The sequence below is a fragment of the Thamnophis sirtalis genome, unplaced genomic scaffold, assembly GCF_051295495.1.
Source record: "Thamnophis sirtalis isolate CommonGarterSnake01/CBP01778 unplaced genomic scaffold, rThaSir2_p1.2 scaffold_2, whole genome shotgun sequence".
Taxonomy (NCBI): Eukaryota; Metazoa; Chordata; class Lepidosauria; order Squamata; family Natricidae; genus Thamnophis; species Thamnophis sirtalis.
In genome coordinates, this window is record NW_028261382.1 from 9,154,312 (window position 1) to 9,172,930 (window position 18,619).

General features: G+C 39.9%; 1 protein-coding gene across 2 annotated transcripts; it reads right to left on the minus strand.

The window, feature by feature from the left end:
• Positions 1–768: 768 nt before the first annotated feature.
• On the minus strand, positions 769–16,767 carry COPS2 (COP9 signalosome subunit 2). Of its 2 annotated transcripts, none has more exons than XM_087704216.1 (13): positions 16,626–16,767; positions 13,938–14,051; positions 12,951–13,028; positions 12,590–12,715; positions 10,476–10,565; positions 10,284–10,361; positions 8,808–8,982; positions 7,067–7,245; positions 6,911–6,963; positions 5,435–5,532; positions 3,654–3,736; positions 3,453–3,511; positions 769–1,540 (listed from the first exon to the last, which is right to left on the minus strand). In XM_087704216.1, the coding sequence occupies exons 1-13, from the start codon at positions 16,677–16,679 to the stop codon at positions 1,396–1,398; spliced, it is 1,332 nt and encodes a 443-aa protein (XP_087560342.1). In that variant the 5' UTR covers positions 16,680–16,767; the 3' UTR covers positions 769–1,395. The 2 variants fall into 2 exon arrangements, with proteins under 2 accessions (XP_087560342.1, XP_087560341.1); XM_087704215.1 differs by having other exon boundaries at positions 10,476–10,586.
• Between the last annotated feature and the right edge of the window lie 1,852 nt (positions 16,768–18,619).

Consider the following 18,619-nt stretch of genomic DNA (forward strand, 5'->3'; position numbering starts at 1 on the left):
CCCTAAAAATAACCCTAAACCTTACCTTAAATCGCGCTTCTGTCGGCGCACTGTTGTCGGCGCGCTTTTGACATCGCGGTTTTAGCACCGCGGTTTTGTCGGCGCGCTTTTGACGTTCGCGGTAATGTCGTGCCACGCCCCAAATGTCTGCTGCTCAATCCATATTAATCATCTCAGGTCATATTTGTCAGATTACATACCCCCCCCCCTCCAATTCCCATTTGGGAATATCTTGCCATTTTTTCCATTTCAGAGCTAACTATGGTTAACATTACCTCATTTGTATTTTCAGAAACTATACTTAACCCAAACTGGTTTGTAAACCCATTCTAATTCCAGTTGCAAGGTTTAGTTTGGAATTAATTAGAGCTATAAAAATAAAACCCCAGCTGTGGCTATCATGCAAACCAGTGTCTTTTCAAACAGAAAAGTCTAACATTGATGTAGAGCAGTGTTTCTCAACCTTGGCAACTTGAAGACGTCTGGACTTCAACTCCCAGAATTCCCCAGCCAGCGAATGCTGGCTGGGGAATTCTGGGAGTTGAAGTCCAGACGTCTTCAAGTTGCCAAGGTTGAGAGACACTGATGTAGAGAATGCACAAACCAGGCTTGATTACCAATTATTACAGTTTTAAGGCCAGCATCACCTCCCTCCGCCCCCCCCCAAAATGATTTTAAACCCTCTTGCTCTTTCAAGTCCCACAAATGCAACTGACCCGAGTAACAGCTAAAACTTTTCAAGAAATAATAAATATATATATATATACATACAATTTCTGAACCGCACTGTTTATTTTTGCTGCTTGAAACCTAAGTGACAGTATGCCACCATAATTGTGGGTTTCCTCTAATCCTTTATTACACTGCAGGTACAGAAATATGCAGACACATTTTGGGAGAGTTGACATTTTGCAAAATGCAGCAAACATTTCAATGTATACATGAGAAAAGAAATGTTCAAAAGGGTATGCGTTTCAAGTTATTGCAGGTTATTTTTTGTGAGATTTTTTTTTTTTCTGCAGGTAAAATAATGCTTAAATTTAAACCAACAGGAACGTGTCAGTGTAATTAAAAATCATGACAAACATAACCTTCTCTCTGGCCATAAGGTGCCCCTTGGCAGATTATTTAGGGTGTCGCATGGTGAGGGCAAAAGGTCAACACAGCATCAATCCCGTGGCGTTTTGGTTTTCTTCTGAAGATTAAAGCTGTTGTTTTTTTTCTTGGGATAAATGCAGCAGCAAAACACAAACCAGCTGATCAAAAAAGCACTTCTGCCAGTAACTCCAATAATTTCAGGGCACACCAACCGACAGTAGTTTTGCCATTCCCAGTTTTTAAGGTTTACATCACTGCGCTGTTCTTAAGTAGATTTTCATCACAGCTTGTTCTTGTTTAAGCCAGCTTACTGACTACTGCCTGGTTGAGTGAGTTTAGTTGGTTGGTCCATTTATCTAACGCAGTATATCGTGCTCCGCCCCGCTTCTGATGATCTAACTCAAGGAGTTGATTTACTTGATCGATCCGACCATGAATAGTGCTGAAAGAAACAAAAACACAAACGTCATTACTAACTAATACATGTTTGACATACCCAATGCTCTCACCATGGATAAATACGTCGCACAATACTTTTGAATTCCCTCCTTAATTTCTTTTCACGTCTAATTATACAGGAGCATAATCTAGGTGCTTCTATTAATACTAACCAGAATTTGTTACAAGTTTGCGAAATCTGTTTTGAAACTAATCAATGATAAATGCTACTGCAATTTTAGCTTCAAATGGGATTCGCACGATGCGTCCAAACCCACACAGTATTCCTAATGAATACGACCAAGAGATTGTGAATATAGTATGCTAGAGTTGAAACCGAAGAAAACAAGAGCACTTTAGAGCTGAAACTCTACATACGTTCCAAATACCAATTGCATGCAAGTTGATTTAAAAAACACACACACACACACATATACAAAACCAGCAACAAAGGGGGGGAAAAACTGAACATTGCAGACACAATGTCTCTCAAACATAGAAGTTCCTATTTAAAAAAAAAAAAAGCTCTTACAGGGGGAGGCATTTTGGTCAATGAATTCCTAAAGAAATATTAGAATTTTTTTTTACTTATAAATTAAATTTGTTTTAAAAGCAACACTTAGCTCAAAGCCAAAAAGAAATGAAATTGGAACTTTTGAAAGTAGGCGCTATGGTGAAATGGAGGTCACAGTGAAATGATGACTCTTTCCTAATAAAAACAATTGCAATCAGTGAGATAATTTGACATACGCCAACGTTAACCCAGTATCTGTTTTTATTTTGTTCTACCCCATCAATCTAGAGAGCCTCCTTGGTGTAATGATTAAGGCATCAGGCTAGAAATTGGGAGTCCTGCCTTAGACGTAAAGCCAGCCAAGTGATCTTGGGACTCTCTCTCAGCCCTACAAAAAGGAAGTTGCAAGCCATTTTTGAAAGACTTTGCCAAGAAACTGCAGGGACCTGTCCAACTCGTCTCGGAGAATCAGACACAATTGAACAGAAGAAGAAAAAATGTTACCCAATCGAATGACAAGGTTGATGGGAGTTGTGAATGTTTGACCTTTGGTAGGTATTAGTTGAAATGACCTGGAGGCTTATTCAGTAAACTACCAGCCTCCTTACCAGTAGATATCTGATTGATGTTTTTAAACTACATCCTTATGAATCAATCCTATTATTATTGAGTTAGCATTAAAATGCTAGGAGAGGGGGGGAAAATACTCTGGCAGCTACGTTGTACTTGCTTAGTCCTGTTTTTGAATATGATCAATGTTTACCGAACAATACAAAATGATAATGGGAATTACTGCCTATTTGTAAGTTTATCTCCTACATGATACCACTTTTCCCACAACCAAACCATGTTGAATACACTATTCTGCTATTACCATGCAACATAACATCAACTTCATTTTAATTGGAAAAATAATAATGCACTGTTTATATGCCGATTACTTCTCTCAGACCAATTAGATCACACAGGTTAGGTCTCCTCCGGATTCCATCTGCCAGCCAATGTCGGCTGGCGACTCCCCGGGGGAGAGCCTTCTCTGTTGCAGCTCCGGCCCTCTGGAACGAGCTCCCTGTTGAGATCCGGACCCTTACTACCGTCCCGGCCTTCCGCAAAGCCACCAAGTCCTGGCTGTTCCAGCAGGCTGGGGGGGGGGGGGGGGGGCTGAGAAGCATTTGCTTCCATGGAAATTGTGAATGTTGGTTTTGTTTTTAATATGTTGTCTTTGTCTCGTTTTCCCCCTTTCCCTTGTCTTTTGTGAGCCGCCCGGAGTCCTCCGGGAGTGGGCGGCATACAAGACAAATAAATAAATAAATAAGAAATAAATAAATAAATAAATAAATAAATGTCCTGCACTATAAATAAGAAAATACTTATTGTTGAAGAAAAGGGGAAAAATACTCACTTATCCAGTATACACTGCACAAGCAAGCTTTCCACGTCAGCTACATCTATGTTTAACTCCTAAGGAGGAAAACAACAGGCAGAGATGATGGCTCAAGTGTTAGAGGTTGAAGGACGTCAATATGAAGATGCAACATTTTTTTCCTAACTTTCTGATCAGTAACAAGAACTGAAAACCCATGAAAACAATACGTTCAAGTACCTTAGAAATAAATGGAATATGTATCCTTGTGTAAGGCTTAATTAATTTTATAAGCACTTGTGTCCTGATGTTTCGCAAAAGTTCTGGAAGAAAACAAAAGCAAAACGGTCACTGCACAAAGCGTTAAGAAATAAAAGAAATGCCTAGGTTTCTATCCAGTAATCGCTGGATTTCTCTATATGTACAAGCACAACCACAACTGAGCCCGAGAATTTCTGCTACTCAATCAGACATTTGTTAAGCAAGTTTTGCCCCATTTTATGGCCTTGCTTGCAACATTTGTTCAGCGAATCACTGCATGACATGGTTGTTAAGTGAAACTGGCTTCCCCATTGACTTGGCTTGTCAGGTCACAGAAGGAGATCATATGACCCGAGGATGCGGCGACCGTCATGAATATGAGTCAGTTGCCAAGCGTCTGAATTTTAATGTGACTGGGGTGGTGGTGGTACACAGTGGTGGGATTCGCTTACCTTCCCTACTGGTTCGCAAATGCGAGTGCATGCGCAACATCTGCGTATGCGCACCAACTTCTGGATATGCACAGTGCTCACGCATTACGTCAGGGCGGATGGGCAGACCCTCCAGCAGCGGCCACTACCGGTTCGCCTGAACCGGAGAGAACCGGTTGGATACCATCTCTGATGTTACAGCAGTTGTAAGCATGAAAAATGGTCGTAAGTCACTTTTTTCAGTGCTGTTGTACTTTGAACAGTCACTAAATGAACTGCTGTAACTCGAGGACTACCTGTATATCCTGAGATCCAATAACTGATTTCCAAATTGTCTTTTCAAATCATCCAAAAATATACAAGGCCCGGGCCTTTAATTAACCAACTTATCACAAACTGATTAAAGTAAAAATTGCTGACAATATCAGTTGCATACAAGGAAAACCAGTACAAAATGTTTTACAGATGGCACCTGGCACCAACAAGGTTAACTAAAATCTTAACAAATACCTCCCCCAAATGTTGGAAATGCGAATCAATACCCGGAACATATTACCATTTATGGTGGACCTGTGAGGAGTCTAAAATTTTTTGGAAAAGGATCAAAAATTGGCTGGAGGCAATAACAGGGCTTAAAATAGAATGGAAACCTGAAGTTTTTTTATTAGGAATAATGTCTGCGAAATACAAAAAAGAAATCCAGTATTTAATACTACATATAATTATGGCGGCAAGGATTGCCTTTGCTCATAAATGGAAAAACAAATTAATTCCAAGCAAAGATGAAATAATAAGAAAGGTTATGGATTGTGCTGAAATGGACAAACTAACTAAAGAAATCCAGGGAAAAGAAGAATCAGAATTTTACCAGATATGGGATAAATGGTATAGGTGGATGGAGGAAAGAAAAAAAAAAATCAATGAAGGAATATAACAAAACTCAAAAAATAATAGTTATGAGTAAAATAAGAGGGTTAAGAATGGTGAAATCCAAATGAAATACAATAGATGGGGAAATAATATAAGGTGAGCGGTATCGATTGGCAATGGCTATTGGAAAGAACAGGAAGCTCCTGTTCGTATTGTATTGTGTAAATGTGGCGTATGTCTAGGTTTTGTGTGTGTGTATTTTACATGTTTGTTAATAAAAAAATAAAAAAATATAATTAAAAAAATAAAGTAAAAATTGCATGGTTCAATCCTCACGTTTTCATGGTTAACAGAATTTTAGATGTACTTTTAATGTTAATTTCAGTACAAAAGAAGTTTTGTGAACCAAGAATTCAGGCTGGTGGAAAATGAAGAATGCAAAACCCAACAGTTCTGTACCTTCGATGTGCTCCCTTATGAAGGGGTCGTCCATGATGTTACTGTGATTTGTCTTCAGGATCTTTTCAAATTCAGTGATGTCATTATTCTGATAGGCACTGCAAGAGAAAGAGCACCGAGTTACACTTTGGCAGACTGAAGGCACATATAAATTTATATTTGCAATCCAAAAGGGAACATACGAGCCATAGTGGCACAGTGGTTAAGAGTGCAGTCGTGCAGGCTGCTTCTGCTGACTGCCTGCAATTTGGCAGTTTAAATCTCACCAGGCTCAAGGTTGACTCAGCCTTCCATCCTTCGGTAAAATGAGGACCCAGCTTGCTGGGGGCAATAAGCTAACTCTGCAAACCGCTTAAAGAAGGCTGCAAAGCACTGTAAAGCGGCATATAAGGGCTATTGCTACTGCTATATTTAGAGCAGCCTTCCCAACAGGCAACCCTGCGGGGGGGGGAGGGGGGGGAGTGGGAGGGCTGAGACTGCAGATCAGGAGGTTGGGGGAGGATGTAATCTCTCAATTTGTGGAATAAAATAGTTTATATGTATATATATGTATGTGTGTGTGTGTGTGTGTGTGTGTGTGTGTGTATATATATATATATATATGTATGTATGTATGTATGTATATGTATATGTACATGTATATGATGTATATGTATATGTGTATGTATGTATATATTTAAAGTCACAACCCCTGGTATGCCCAAATATGGGAGGAAGGTCACACTTCCATTCTCTGTCCTTCGGCTCGTCACAAGAGACCATCCAGACAGAAACCCAATATTTTTTACTGTTGCCTTTTTGTTACATTTGTTATGTTTGTGCTGATAAATAAATAAAGGGAGACTAGTATAGATCTATTTCAAGCTATTTAGCTCTCATCACATGTTCGAATCCCAGTAAGGATATGGCTAGCTGATGAGAGCTAAATAGCTTGAAATAGATCTATACTAGTCTCCCTTTATTTATTTATCAGCACAAACATAACATATATATATATATGTATGTATGTATGTATGTATGTATGTATGTATGTATATATATGATACAAGGGCTAACACTCAAAATGCTCATCCAGGTTTACCTCCAGGTCTGGAGGTAGCAGCTGGGGCATGGAATTAGTGGTCCCATTCGTTTTGTTTTTTGAACTATATGATTTTAACAACATAATCCCATTTATCCACATGCCACGTATTGCCTCCAATAATTCAGAAACTACCTGGTAAAACTAGAATAGCTTTTTTCGTAATACTGACATAGAAACTAAACACCAGGAGCATAACAGATTGATGGACCGCTGATACATCAAACTATGTGTACCCTTTACATTCTAGTGGTCATTAATTAAATAATGTATACTTTTTGCAATCAAAGATAATTTGGAAACAAATTTCAAATTTTCTCTAGCACTTCATAACTGTTTCAAATGCATTTGTAGGTTGCGATTCATTTTGCTCGTTAAGAAGAAAGAGTTCTTACCTTACTAAATTTGTCATTGCTAGTATCTCTGGATCATTTTTGTATGGTTTTGCCTACATGGGAAATAATATACGTTTATATTTCTACAATAACGAAAATATTTTTGCTAATCTCTTTCACACAGAGAAAAAAACCCAAAGAAAGGGTCAGCTGTACCTCCTGAGAATCAAACGGATTTATTCCAGACTTCATCAGCATGTTTGCTAGGACTAAATATTTTAAGCACGTAGTTCTTCTTGGACTCCCTGATTCATCATAATTTTTGAACGCTTCGAAGAAATCAGTATGTGCCTTTTCAAATTCACCTTCTCTTAGGTGCATTTTACCACCACATTCTGTGGGGAGAAAAATTAAGACAGCTGGAATGATTTACTTCTGCCGCACAGAACACAGAATACCTTTTAAAACTGACTGTTTGTTTATGAATACAGTACTGACAAAGAGCTAAGCAGATTGAATAATGCCTAAATCACATCTATTTCAACTACTTATTATAAACATTCAGTTATTACAGTGAACCTATATACAGGTAGTCCTCTTGTAGCAATTGAGACTGGCAATTCCATCACTAAGCTCCGTGGTCACTAAACAGCAGATCGCGTGACTAGAACAGACTTACATTCCTTCCCAGTTGTTAAGTGAGCCACCATGATCATTAGCTAAAGCATGGGTCTCCAACCGTGGCAACGTTTAAGACTTGTGGACCTCAACTCCCAGAATTCCTCAGCCAGTTGAAATTCCACAAGTCTTAAAGGTGCCACGGTTGGAGACGCCCTGAGCTAAAGCATTATGTGGGCCCCAACTTGCAATTTTACTTTTGCGCTCTTCATTAACTTTCTTTGTTGCAAGTCATGTGGGGAGCATGCCAACACTGATCACTGCAATAGTCATAAACATGCGCCAGTTCCAAGGGAACCCGAATGGGAATCTTGGAACTGTGGGAGACGCTGCAATGGTCATAAATGTGAGGCTTGGTCGCAAAGCCGCTTTCTATTTTTATTTTAATACATTCACTTCAAAGTGTTGCTAAACAAGGTAGTCGGCAGGCTACCTGTGTAAATGCATTTGTTCGGAGGGAATTTTCCCAAAAGGCAAGTTTGAAATCTCACTATGTCTGTAGAGTATCTCAAGCTGTAAATACATATCAACATTAAAAGAGGTGAAGCATGACCGTATCTGCATGGTAATTTAAGGAAAGGATACCATCTGCCAAAGCAGTTGTTTCCCCCCCTCCCTAGAGTTGCGCAACTCTTGGATTCAGTTCCAAAATGCTGTTTCAGACTATGAGCAGGGCCAGAGCCACATGATCTGAAAAGAAACAAGTTGTTTTAAAGGGCTGCAAATAGAAGCTACGCTTGCCTGCCAAGGACTCCGAAGCACCTTTTTGGAACTGGACTCAAAGCGTCACAAGAGCCTAATTCACTTCCCACAGGCAGAAACCCAACCACACGAATCAATTCTAAGAAATTCGCCCATGTTTAATATGTTGCCTTGAGGTAATAAATCTATAAATGTAACACAGAGTGTCTGCATTCTCCCTAATACTCTCTTGTTATACTTGCTGATGTCCAGCTTAATGTGATTTCTACCAATAATGTCCCTAATAAATTGTTAACAACCCTTCCCCTCTTTATTGAAATACTAATTTCCATTATGTTCCTCCCTTTGCAGTAATCCAAATTGTATTTATTCTCATAGCCACAGGGTTAAGCAACACGTTTCTGTACTTAACAATTTAACTTGTTTAAAATATTGCTGTTTTACTAGCAGTATGCCTCTTCCAATAGCCTAAGCCGGCTGGGGAATTCTGGGAGTTGAAGTCCACAAGTCTTAAAAGTTCCCGAGTTTGGAGACCCCTGGCCTAATCAGTTAGCCTTTAAGGTGCCACTGTACTTGCCTCTGATAACTCCCATGATCAGCGGATGAGGAATTGCAGACTTGATGTGCAATGACTGTTCATATAGTGCCTTGAGTTTTTTATTGTTTTTTTGTGCTGTATACATTTGAATTTCCAAAGCGTAAATTTCCAATAGCTGGGTGCCTTTTTTAAGGTCATCTTCTCCATCATCAGTCTAGTTAAAACAACAACAACAAGTGCAGTATAAAATCATGAATACACTTTTTCTTTCTGCTTCCTATGAAATACAATTACAGATAAAATGTATTTGTAGATTTTAATCTATAAAAGGTGTCTCATATGCACTGTAAATTCTAAACTGTATTGTGACATCTTTATGCCTGGACTGGATTAAAAAAAAACTGTAGTATACATTTCAAATCAACAGAGATACCAAAATTCAGTGCAAATTCCTAGGAGCCAAACTTGAATTTCTACAGCTTTCCAGAGGGCATAATTTAAATACCGTTCTCTCTCTGCACCTGAAGGGAGAACTCCAGGGATGAAGAAGTTAATTATTGGATTCTCCATTCCACCATCAGCTTCAAACATAAATTTATTTCCCCACATGGATTGGGAAGCTTAGCTGTTGAAAGCTCACAAATAAGACATGGCAAGAGACTTCTGGAAGTAGCTGAGGATCGACTGGACCCACCAATCCTTTGGCTTCTATAACCCTGATTTATGGAGCTGGATGAAAAAGTTAAGAAATGAAATCATGACGATGAAAATTTGCTCCATTTTTTTTCCTCATTCGCTTCTGCCATTCAGATCTGTAGTTAGCAGAGCAATGGACTAAAATTTTGCAAAGGAACAGAAAGATAAATCATGATGCATCACTGGCCGTGCTTATAAATGCAAGTTTAGAATAAGCCTGTCTGTCAAAGTAACAATCCAAATTAAAGTAATAAGCTATCTGATTTCAATGGACACTTGCTTTTGGATGCAGGATTATCACTTGCAGTTGTAAAATTGTTCAAAGGCAGGCAAAACACCTCCTTAAAATTCCTTCTAGAACCATGATGGCAAACCAGGTGGCACGCAGAGCCCTCTCTGTGGGCATGCACTCCGTTGCTCTTCTGGTTTCTGGGCCGGAGTGCTGGTAACCCGAAGACCAGCTGGCCAATGTGCATACATGTGCCGAAAACTTAAAGACCCAGCGTGCATGTGTGCGCCCACCACCTGGTATTTGGATTTCTGGTGCTCTGGTTTGGGCACTGTGCCGAAAGGTTTCGCCATCACTATTCTAGAAGAACACATCAAAGCAATTTTGCAGAGAACCCCACAATGTAAAAATGTTCTTCCTTTATGCCCATCAATTATCTTCCTAAGATATGCCTGCCAAACCATTTCAGTACTTGCTATCCTGTTGTCAAATAAATGCTTGTGCTATTTAAATATTCTACAAAGGATTGCAGCAGGCAAGAGAGTTACAACCACTTGATATACAGACTCAGAGAACAAACTGCACCTTACCTGACATGATTGATGGAGTTGCCGCAAAATCTTCTGTAACTTGCCATATTCTTCTCGTTCTAAATATAATTTGCCAAGCTGTAAAGCAAATTTTTTTTTTTTAAAAGAAAGAATCTTAAATATATTTTTAAAAATTGTAACATTCCCCAAAAAACAAAACAAATCAACAACAACCCAGATTGGTCATTTTACCTTTGTGTTTGTCTTAAACCACAATCTATCATTCTTAGCATCTTTCAGTGCTTCAAGTGTTGTCTCATAAAATTCCTGAAGCAAATCCATCTGACATAAAAAATCAGAATTCTATAATTGTAAACAGCAAATTTGTGCCTGTTAATAAAGTCAACATGAACACACCCAAAGTGCAACTTTGAAAACTTAAAACTCTAATATTGGCATTAAGATGTGCATATTTTTAACAATGACAAATCATAACAAGATCAGCTTAATGTGGGTTTTCAAACTCTTTTTTCCAGGAATATGTGGGACTCTATTTCATGGTTACAGCGTTTTAGTGCTTCCTGAAATAATACTATGATTTGGCTTGAGCTACGGAAGCTGCAAATTCCCAAGTGCCTTTTATTTTGGCATCTACAAAATTATCACCCTATATTGAGCAAACAAAATAAATAGCAATAGCAATAGCAGTTAGACTTATACACCGCTTCATAGGGCTTTCAGCCCTCTCTAGGCGGTTTACAGAGTCAGCATATCGCCCCCAACAACAATCTGGGTCCTCATTTTACCCACCTCGTAAGGATGGAGGGCTGAGTCAACCCTGAGCCGGTGAGATTTGAAAATAAAAAGATTAATGCTTTTTTCCTCCATGAGATACATTGCTGTTCAACTATAATTAAGTTGAGCAAGTAGAAACACTAATTTCATAATTTTTAGTGCCATGCTTATATCTCTATCAAACAGCTATTATCTTTTCAGGTATGAAATAAGAAAGAAAACTCTGCACCATGAAAATAATCAACACAGATGTGTTGAGGATATTTTAGGAGTTTGAAGATCCAATACACATGTTCAGCAATATTTCATTTTTATTTATTCAATTTATTTGCTGCCTATCTCACTGTAGGGCTACTCTAGGTGCCTAGCTCATTTCAATATTATTTCAACATTATTATTTTAAAACATTGAGAAAAGAACAATTAATGAGAAAGAGCGAGAAAACAGCAAAATCAAAAACACTTGTGCTAAAAATGGTGCTACTTAACAGTTTTCCAAGAGAAGCAAAACTAAACAGATTCTTAGACCTTTTAAAATAATTAAGGCACTGAACAACAAACCAAGCTAAGGAAATAGCCTAAAATGATCCCAAAGCTCAGTCCAAAGATTTGGTGCAACCGTCACTGAGTTTGGGATGGGAATGCCCTACATAAAGGCAGTTGTTAGGGCACAGTTGAGAGTGTTGAGCAAGATTACAGCTGTCAAATGATTTTCCATATCTACTTAAGCATCTTGATTACATTTTTGTCTTTGAAATCTTGTATATCATGAAAGAAATGATATACAACTAAATCATACAACTAAATACAACTAAATTGTATCATACAATTAAATTAAAAGTTAGTCTATGATAATACGATTATAAAAATTTCCAAATCAAATTTGCAAAGAATAAAAGTTCCTAGATGTCCAGTGATCTGTCAGAGTTAAAGCTGGAGAATATTTCTATAAAGATTTCTCCAAGTTTCAGTAGACACCCTTCAAGAAACACTGAAGGGTTTGTTTTATATCTATCTATCTATCTATCTATCTATCTATCTATCTATCTATCTATCTATCTATCTATCTATCTATCTATCTATCATCTATCTATCTATCTATCTATCTATCTATCTATCCCACCATCTCACATGCTTTACAGAAAGATGCAATTGATTATATCTTAATGCTATATAGATAATATAATTCTGCTAAATTTCTCAAATTCAGTCTCTCAGGTTCATTATAGTAGTTATTTTATATTTTCTTTTTTTATTTGATATGTTCCTTTTAATCCCAAGGACTTGTAATCTTTTTCTGGCAACCAGTACATGAAAGCATGTTTCCTTCTATGTTTTTGCATGCAAGAAATAGATTATAAAAATAAATGGATTTTATTCCATGTGATTTTCAAGTCTTTGTAATAAATGGTAAATAAATAAATGGTGCTCTATTTTGTGGTGAACTGCTCTCTGTTTAACTTGAACAATTATTTTTATAATAAATGAAATAAAGTAGCATTTGTAACATTCACAGAGATGATTTTTCAAGAAGGTGCAACTTCTAGAAATTGAAAGGAGAGATAATCTAACCTGCTTTGAAGTGGAAATATAATCAAGAATAGAATTGATGGATTTTTCTGAATAATTCCTTGTGACCGCACTCCGTATGTAGGTCAATAGTTGTTTATATCTGTTCATCATTTCAGGAAAGTTAGTCTTTATCAGAAAAAGAAATATTTATTAATTTTAACAACGCATTTCAAACTGAAGATGAGTCTAGTTAGTAAATTTAAAAATAGGGCAAACCCTGTGTAACTGGATACATGTCTTGAATTTCTGCAAGTGCTCTTCCATTCATTTTGAAGAGGTCAAACTAACGACAATTTTCTCCCATTTTGATGTGGCTTAGTTCTTACAGGAAAAACCCAAGTAAAAATGATACACATCTTACCAGTTTGAAATTTATTTTTATCATCTGTTTTAATGCTTTGAATCCCCATTCTCCTTTTTCACCTTCAAGCTCCAAAACCTAAAAAATAGAGAAAGGTAATATTTTTCAATATTGATACTGGTAGATTCACCAAAAGCTGCAGTTAATCCTAGTTCTTTTTGTTTGTTTGTTTGTTTCAGGAGAAAGTCTTCCATTATCCGTCAAAACAGCAATATTTAGGATTTCTGTATTTCATCCTTGAATGTCCGTGTCCCCATTTCGAGTTCTTCTCCTGGATTTATTACAACAGGAAGACATCCAGCAGCTTAATGCAGAAATTATTTTCAAGGGACTTAGTTGTCACTTCCAGCAAGGCATCGGCAACTGAATCTGTCTACAAATGCAGTTACTAAAACAGTAACAAAAGAAGGCAGATAGGAAGAGAAGAGGTAACGTGTGACCCATCAGCATGAGAACCCAATTGTAGAAAGATTTTTTTTTTAAAAAATTCAAAAGTAGTAACAATAAGATGCTTCATTCTTAAAATAAATGTCCCCACAAGCGAAAAAGTCTTTAATACTTCTAAGTAGCATTGAGGAGATTTTAAGTAGCTAAGCTCAGTCCTCCCTGAAGAAGACATTATGAGGAGCAGTGATATTCCAGAGAGGTTTCACAAGACTTACCCCTTAGATAATAAATGTTATCATCTATCACAGAGGTGTCAAACTCAAGTCGGCACGGAGGCATCACGTGACGTATCGGGACTTCCCCCCCTTCGCTAAACCGGGTGTGGGCACGGCCAGTGTGTGACACATCTGGCCCGTGGGCCGGGAGTTTGACAGCCCTGATTTATCATAAATGATATTAGAAGTGAAACATGGTGAATATCCCAGGATTATTTGACCACAGGATTTCGCCTGCACCAAGCTATCACAAATAAAAAGCCTAATAAAACAAAATATTTGACAGAAGAATGTATACCATATATGAAAAATTAAAACTATAAACCTTTTGAAAACTGCTCAGTGCTGCTTTGGGGTCATCCTCTTTCAAGGCTTTGGAGTTGTAATACTGATTCTCCAAATCTACATTTGGTTCAGAGTTGCTGTCTTCAGAATATTCCTGTATTTTAAAAAAGGGTAAATATATATATATATGTGTGCGTCAGCTGAGAATATTGAATTTTAATCAATTAATTGATAAGTGCCAGAGAAGAGTGTGCACGGGGGATAGGAATGAAATGGGAAATTGGGGGGGAAATCAGTTGTAGTGACTGCATAAGCAAATAGCTAGCAGTGGCTTCCGAAGTTGCCACACATCCTTTGTTGCTTTAACAATTTGCATGCTTTTTGCAGCTTGTCCTATGGAATAAAAGGCAAGTCAAACAATCCGTGCGGTTAAAAGCAACTCTCACGAATACATCACAAACTGGTATGTTTTGTTTTTATAAGGTAGAATTCATCAACCCAAGCATTAATCTTTCCTGGATTAGGTTAAAGGTATGAGGAATGGGGTAATTTATAACGAAGTTTCAGAAAGATTTCTGCTATGAAATAAAATAGCCTGAATAATGGCTTCTTGATGCTGCTTGCTGGATAGTCTACTGTCATCTGAAATCAACTAATGCTTCCATCAAGCTATCTCCTATATGCTTTCAATGTGATTTTCAAGGACAACTTGTTTTGGGCTAAGGAGATTTTGGTTATATTACTATAAATGATAAGCTAAATCAATAGATTCATTGAATTTGTCATAAATCATGGGATCCATACAACCCAATAGATCATGTTTTACAAATGATCTACACCTGGAGAATCCATACTTTATTTGCTCCCCAAGCCCTTAAATAAGACTATCTCCTAGTTATCTTTGATTTTTAAATGAAGATGCTAGGAGCTGAATTTAAAAGGGGACAACATGCAATCTATTTCAAGAAATAGTCACACCATGCCTTTTGGGGGAAAAAACTTGTGGAGAGATCTATGTAATCAGTGTTTTCAAAAGTTAGCAAGTACTCCCTCAAACCCACAAACAAGAATTTCAATTGAGAAAACATGCCAGCCAACTTGTTTTCCACTTTAATAATGACTGCACTGGTTGTCAATCTGTAGTCCTGGGGGCCCCTGGGGGCCACAAGGAGGAGGTCCAATAAGGCTTGCAGAAATGCTATGATTTAAAACTTGGGTTAAGTCTTGGGGGTCTGTGGCCACAAAAGATATTTAAAGGGGGTCGGTGGGGAAGAAAAGGTTGAGAACCACTGAATTACTGGAAAGATCCATGTATTTGGTTTTATTTATGTATTTGGAAATTTTATATTGCCGCCTACTCGCTCACAGCGACACAAGGCGGCTTACAGGAAATAAAAAGGTTATATTTGTATAATAAAATAACCTCAGAAAGTTGCAAAAGAAATCACAAGACTCAAATATCCACCTAGATAAGCTGTTGCTAGAAAAAAATGAATTAAAACTTTTCTTATAAAACAAATGATATTTGTTCAGCAGATTAGTCACTCATTTTCAAGGCTGGCTCCCACAAGACCTGTCAAATTACATCAAAATAGAGGACTTTTAACGTGCAGGAGGAAAAGCTCCCTATAAAGCATGCAACTGCCAACTCCCACAACCTACCCACCCCAATACATACATGAAAAGAAATAATCAGGATAATCAATTAGATAAGGAAGTTTGACTCAGACTCTCATGAAATCCTAATTATGGGCCATCAAATTGTCTTCCCTTCCCAGGACCACAAAGATAGACAAAATGATACTTTGAGGCAGGAATGAAACACAGGTAGTCCTCAACGCACGGCCACAACTGGGCCCAACGTTTACGCCGTTAAGTGAGACATCTGTTCAGTGAGTTTTGCCCTGTTTTACGACTTCCCTCGCTACAGCGAACCCTTGCCTGCTGTTAAACTAGCAACCTTGTTGTTAAGCGAATCTGGCTCCCCCCCCCCATTAATTATGTCGGTCAGAAGGTCACCAAAGGGGAACAACGTGACTTTGAGATGCTTGTATGAGCCAAACCTAAGTCATGTGACCATGGAGGAGGAGAATGCTGCAACTGGTCGTTAAGTGTGAAAAACAGTCACACGTCACTTTTTCCCCCCCAGGGCCCCTTGTTAACTTCGGTCACTAAACGAACGGTTGTAAGTCGAGGAATGCCTGAACTGGAAAGCCGGTCACATTTCACTTTTCACATTTCACACTTCCTCCAAACAAGGAACCATGCAACCCCCTCAGCCACCCTCCAGGGACCGGCTCCCCACAGCCCCCCACCTATCCGGGCCTGGGGCTTCAGGGGGCAAGGCGGGCGGGTCTTTCTGGGCCAAGCAGCCCAGTTCCCACCCACCCACCCCAGGGATCCAGCTCTTGGGGGCCGAGACGGCCCAGCCCCAGCGCCCCTTGGACGGGCCTGATCGGGGGAGGGGGGGGGGCTAGCGCGGGGCCTGGGTGGCGGTGGAGGCGGCGCCGTCCTCTCCCCGGGCCGGAGGGAAGGGCCGTGGGGAGGGAAAGGGGGAGATCTCGCTGGCGTCCCTCGGCCCGGCGGCGCCTCTCCTGCCGCGCTTCCTTCCCCGGGCCAAGGGGCTGGCGGCGACCCCGCACCCGGGGGCGGAGGAGAGCGGGAAGCGGAGGCGGCTGAGGGGGAGGAGGGATGGTTCCCGGCGCAGCGGCCGGCCGGCTCCGCTTACCAGGTCGTAGTCCTCCTCATCGTCGCACATGAAATCATCCTCCATGTCAGACATCTTGGCCGGAGGAGGCGAGGGGAGGGGGAGGAGGAGGAGGAGGGGCGGGGCGCGGAGGTCGGACCAACAGCCGGGCGGACGGCCCTCTTCTCCCACAATGCCCTGCGTCTACCACCACCAGCACCACCACCATCCCCCTTCTCACGACGTGACGGCGCGCGGCGTGCGGAAAGGGGTCGCACGCAAAAGCGTCCGTCGCGCCGCGCCTCGGGCGCGCCCGGAGCCTCATTCAGGGTGCACCAGGCCTGCCCTTTTGGTGGTGTTTTTTTTTGTTGTTGTTGTTGTTCTTTTTGGCCGCCGGTTTCCCTAGCAACGGCTCGGGTTGCCAAAGCGCAGCTCGGGTGATTTGCGTGAGGCTTCGGGCCGGCCGATGCACCGGCATCTAAGCGGAGGGAGGATCCCCGGGTGCAAAACTTTACCCGGGTGATGTGAAGAGGGGCTGCAGAGAGAGAGAGAGCATTGTGCTCTCCTTCCCTTGGGCGGCTCTGCTGCTTTTTAGCAGCCTGAAAGGAGCTTGTGGCAGAATCACAGTCAGCTTTAGTCAAGTTTGGAAGGAAATATTTGTAGCTCGGGGTTGGAATGAGGTGCTGTCTAAACTTGGTTTTTTTTTTCTTGCCGACGTTTCATGACCCAACTAGGTAACATCATCAGGGCACCTGACATCATTAGTCAACTGTCAGCTGATGAAGGAAGAAGAGAAAGGAGCTTTTGAGAAGAAGAGCTCCCACATCCCAGCAGGGCCACTCAAATGCAGCAACTGTAACCCTAGATCCGCATTTCTCAACCTGGACAACTGGAAGATGTGTTCATTTCCACTCCCAGAATCCACCAGCCAAGTTATGGAAGTCTCTTTGCTTCAGTCAGTGGCTACAGTGCAGACCAGCAAAAGCCCAACAGATGATTTTTTTTCCTTTTGCAATTTGCCTGGCTTGGCATCTGTTTGGCCAGAGGTTATAAACCGTGTACAGAGCTTGCACAATCTATTAAAACAGCTAGTTGTGCGTCTTTTATACACTGCCAAGCTATAATTTAGCATAATATGTACACGCCTGACATATAGATATGAGTATAATATAATAATGGATCCCTGCACTCCGTGGGTGGAACATAAAATCAAGGCTGCAAGAGACCTCGGAAATTTTCTACTCCAACCCTTGCTCAATTATACCATCCTGGGCAAGTGGTTGTCCGAACTATTTTTGAAAACTTAAGATCAGTATTTTTCCAACCTGACAACTGCAAGGTATGTGAACTTCCAACTCTCAGAATTTCACAGCCACTCTGGCAAGTTTGCAAAGCACTGGATTAGGTGTTGCCTCCAAGGTGCAACTCTTGCAGAAGTCTGTAACTCTTACTACTTTTTCTGATGAACACCATTTGATTAAAAAGCATCGTCTTTCTTGAGCTACACCCATCTTCCTTCAACAAATGCTCTAGGGCACTGCACACCAGAACAACTACACACAAGGAGTTTTTTTTCCCCAAAACGCCATCAGTCTGCTAAACAACTAATCCCCACAGCACTGTCAAATTATCTACTAAGACTGTATTACTATTCTTCTCTTCCTAGTACTTATATCTTTCCACTTACGACTATAACCATATTGCTTGTAGCTTTAAATTTTACATTGTTTTATTTGTTTCCTAGTATAATTTGATGGCTTATTTAGTAACCTATGACTATCACTAAGTGTTGCATCTTATGATTCTTGATGAACGTATTCTATTTTATTTTTCTTTATGCACACTGAGAGCATCTGCACCAAAGACAAATTCCCTGTGTGTCCAATCACACTTGGCCAATAAAGAATTCTATTCTATTCTATTCTATTGCACTCCACTCCACTCTATTCTGCATTTCTATTCTATTCTATTCCACCCCATCCCATCCTATTCTTATGATTCTTGATGAAGGCATTCTATTTTATTTTTCTTTATGT

Excerpts from the sequence above, each read along its gene's own strand:
- COPS2 (XM_087704215.1), bottom strand. The coding sequence starts at position 16,679 with ATGTCTGACATGGAGGATGATTTCATGTGCGACGATGAGGAGGACTAC. Across the intron at positions 12,716-12,950 it reads TAAAAATAAATTTCAAACTG|ACTAACTTTCCTGAAATGAT; the intron begins GTAAGATGTGTA and ends TTTCTGATAAAG. Across the intron at positions 6,964-7,066 it reads ATCCGTTTGATTCTCAGGAG|GCAAAACCATACAAAAATGA; the intron begins GTACAGCTGACC and ends TTTCCCATGTAG.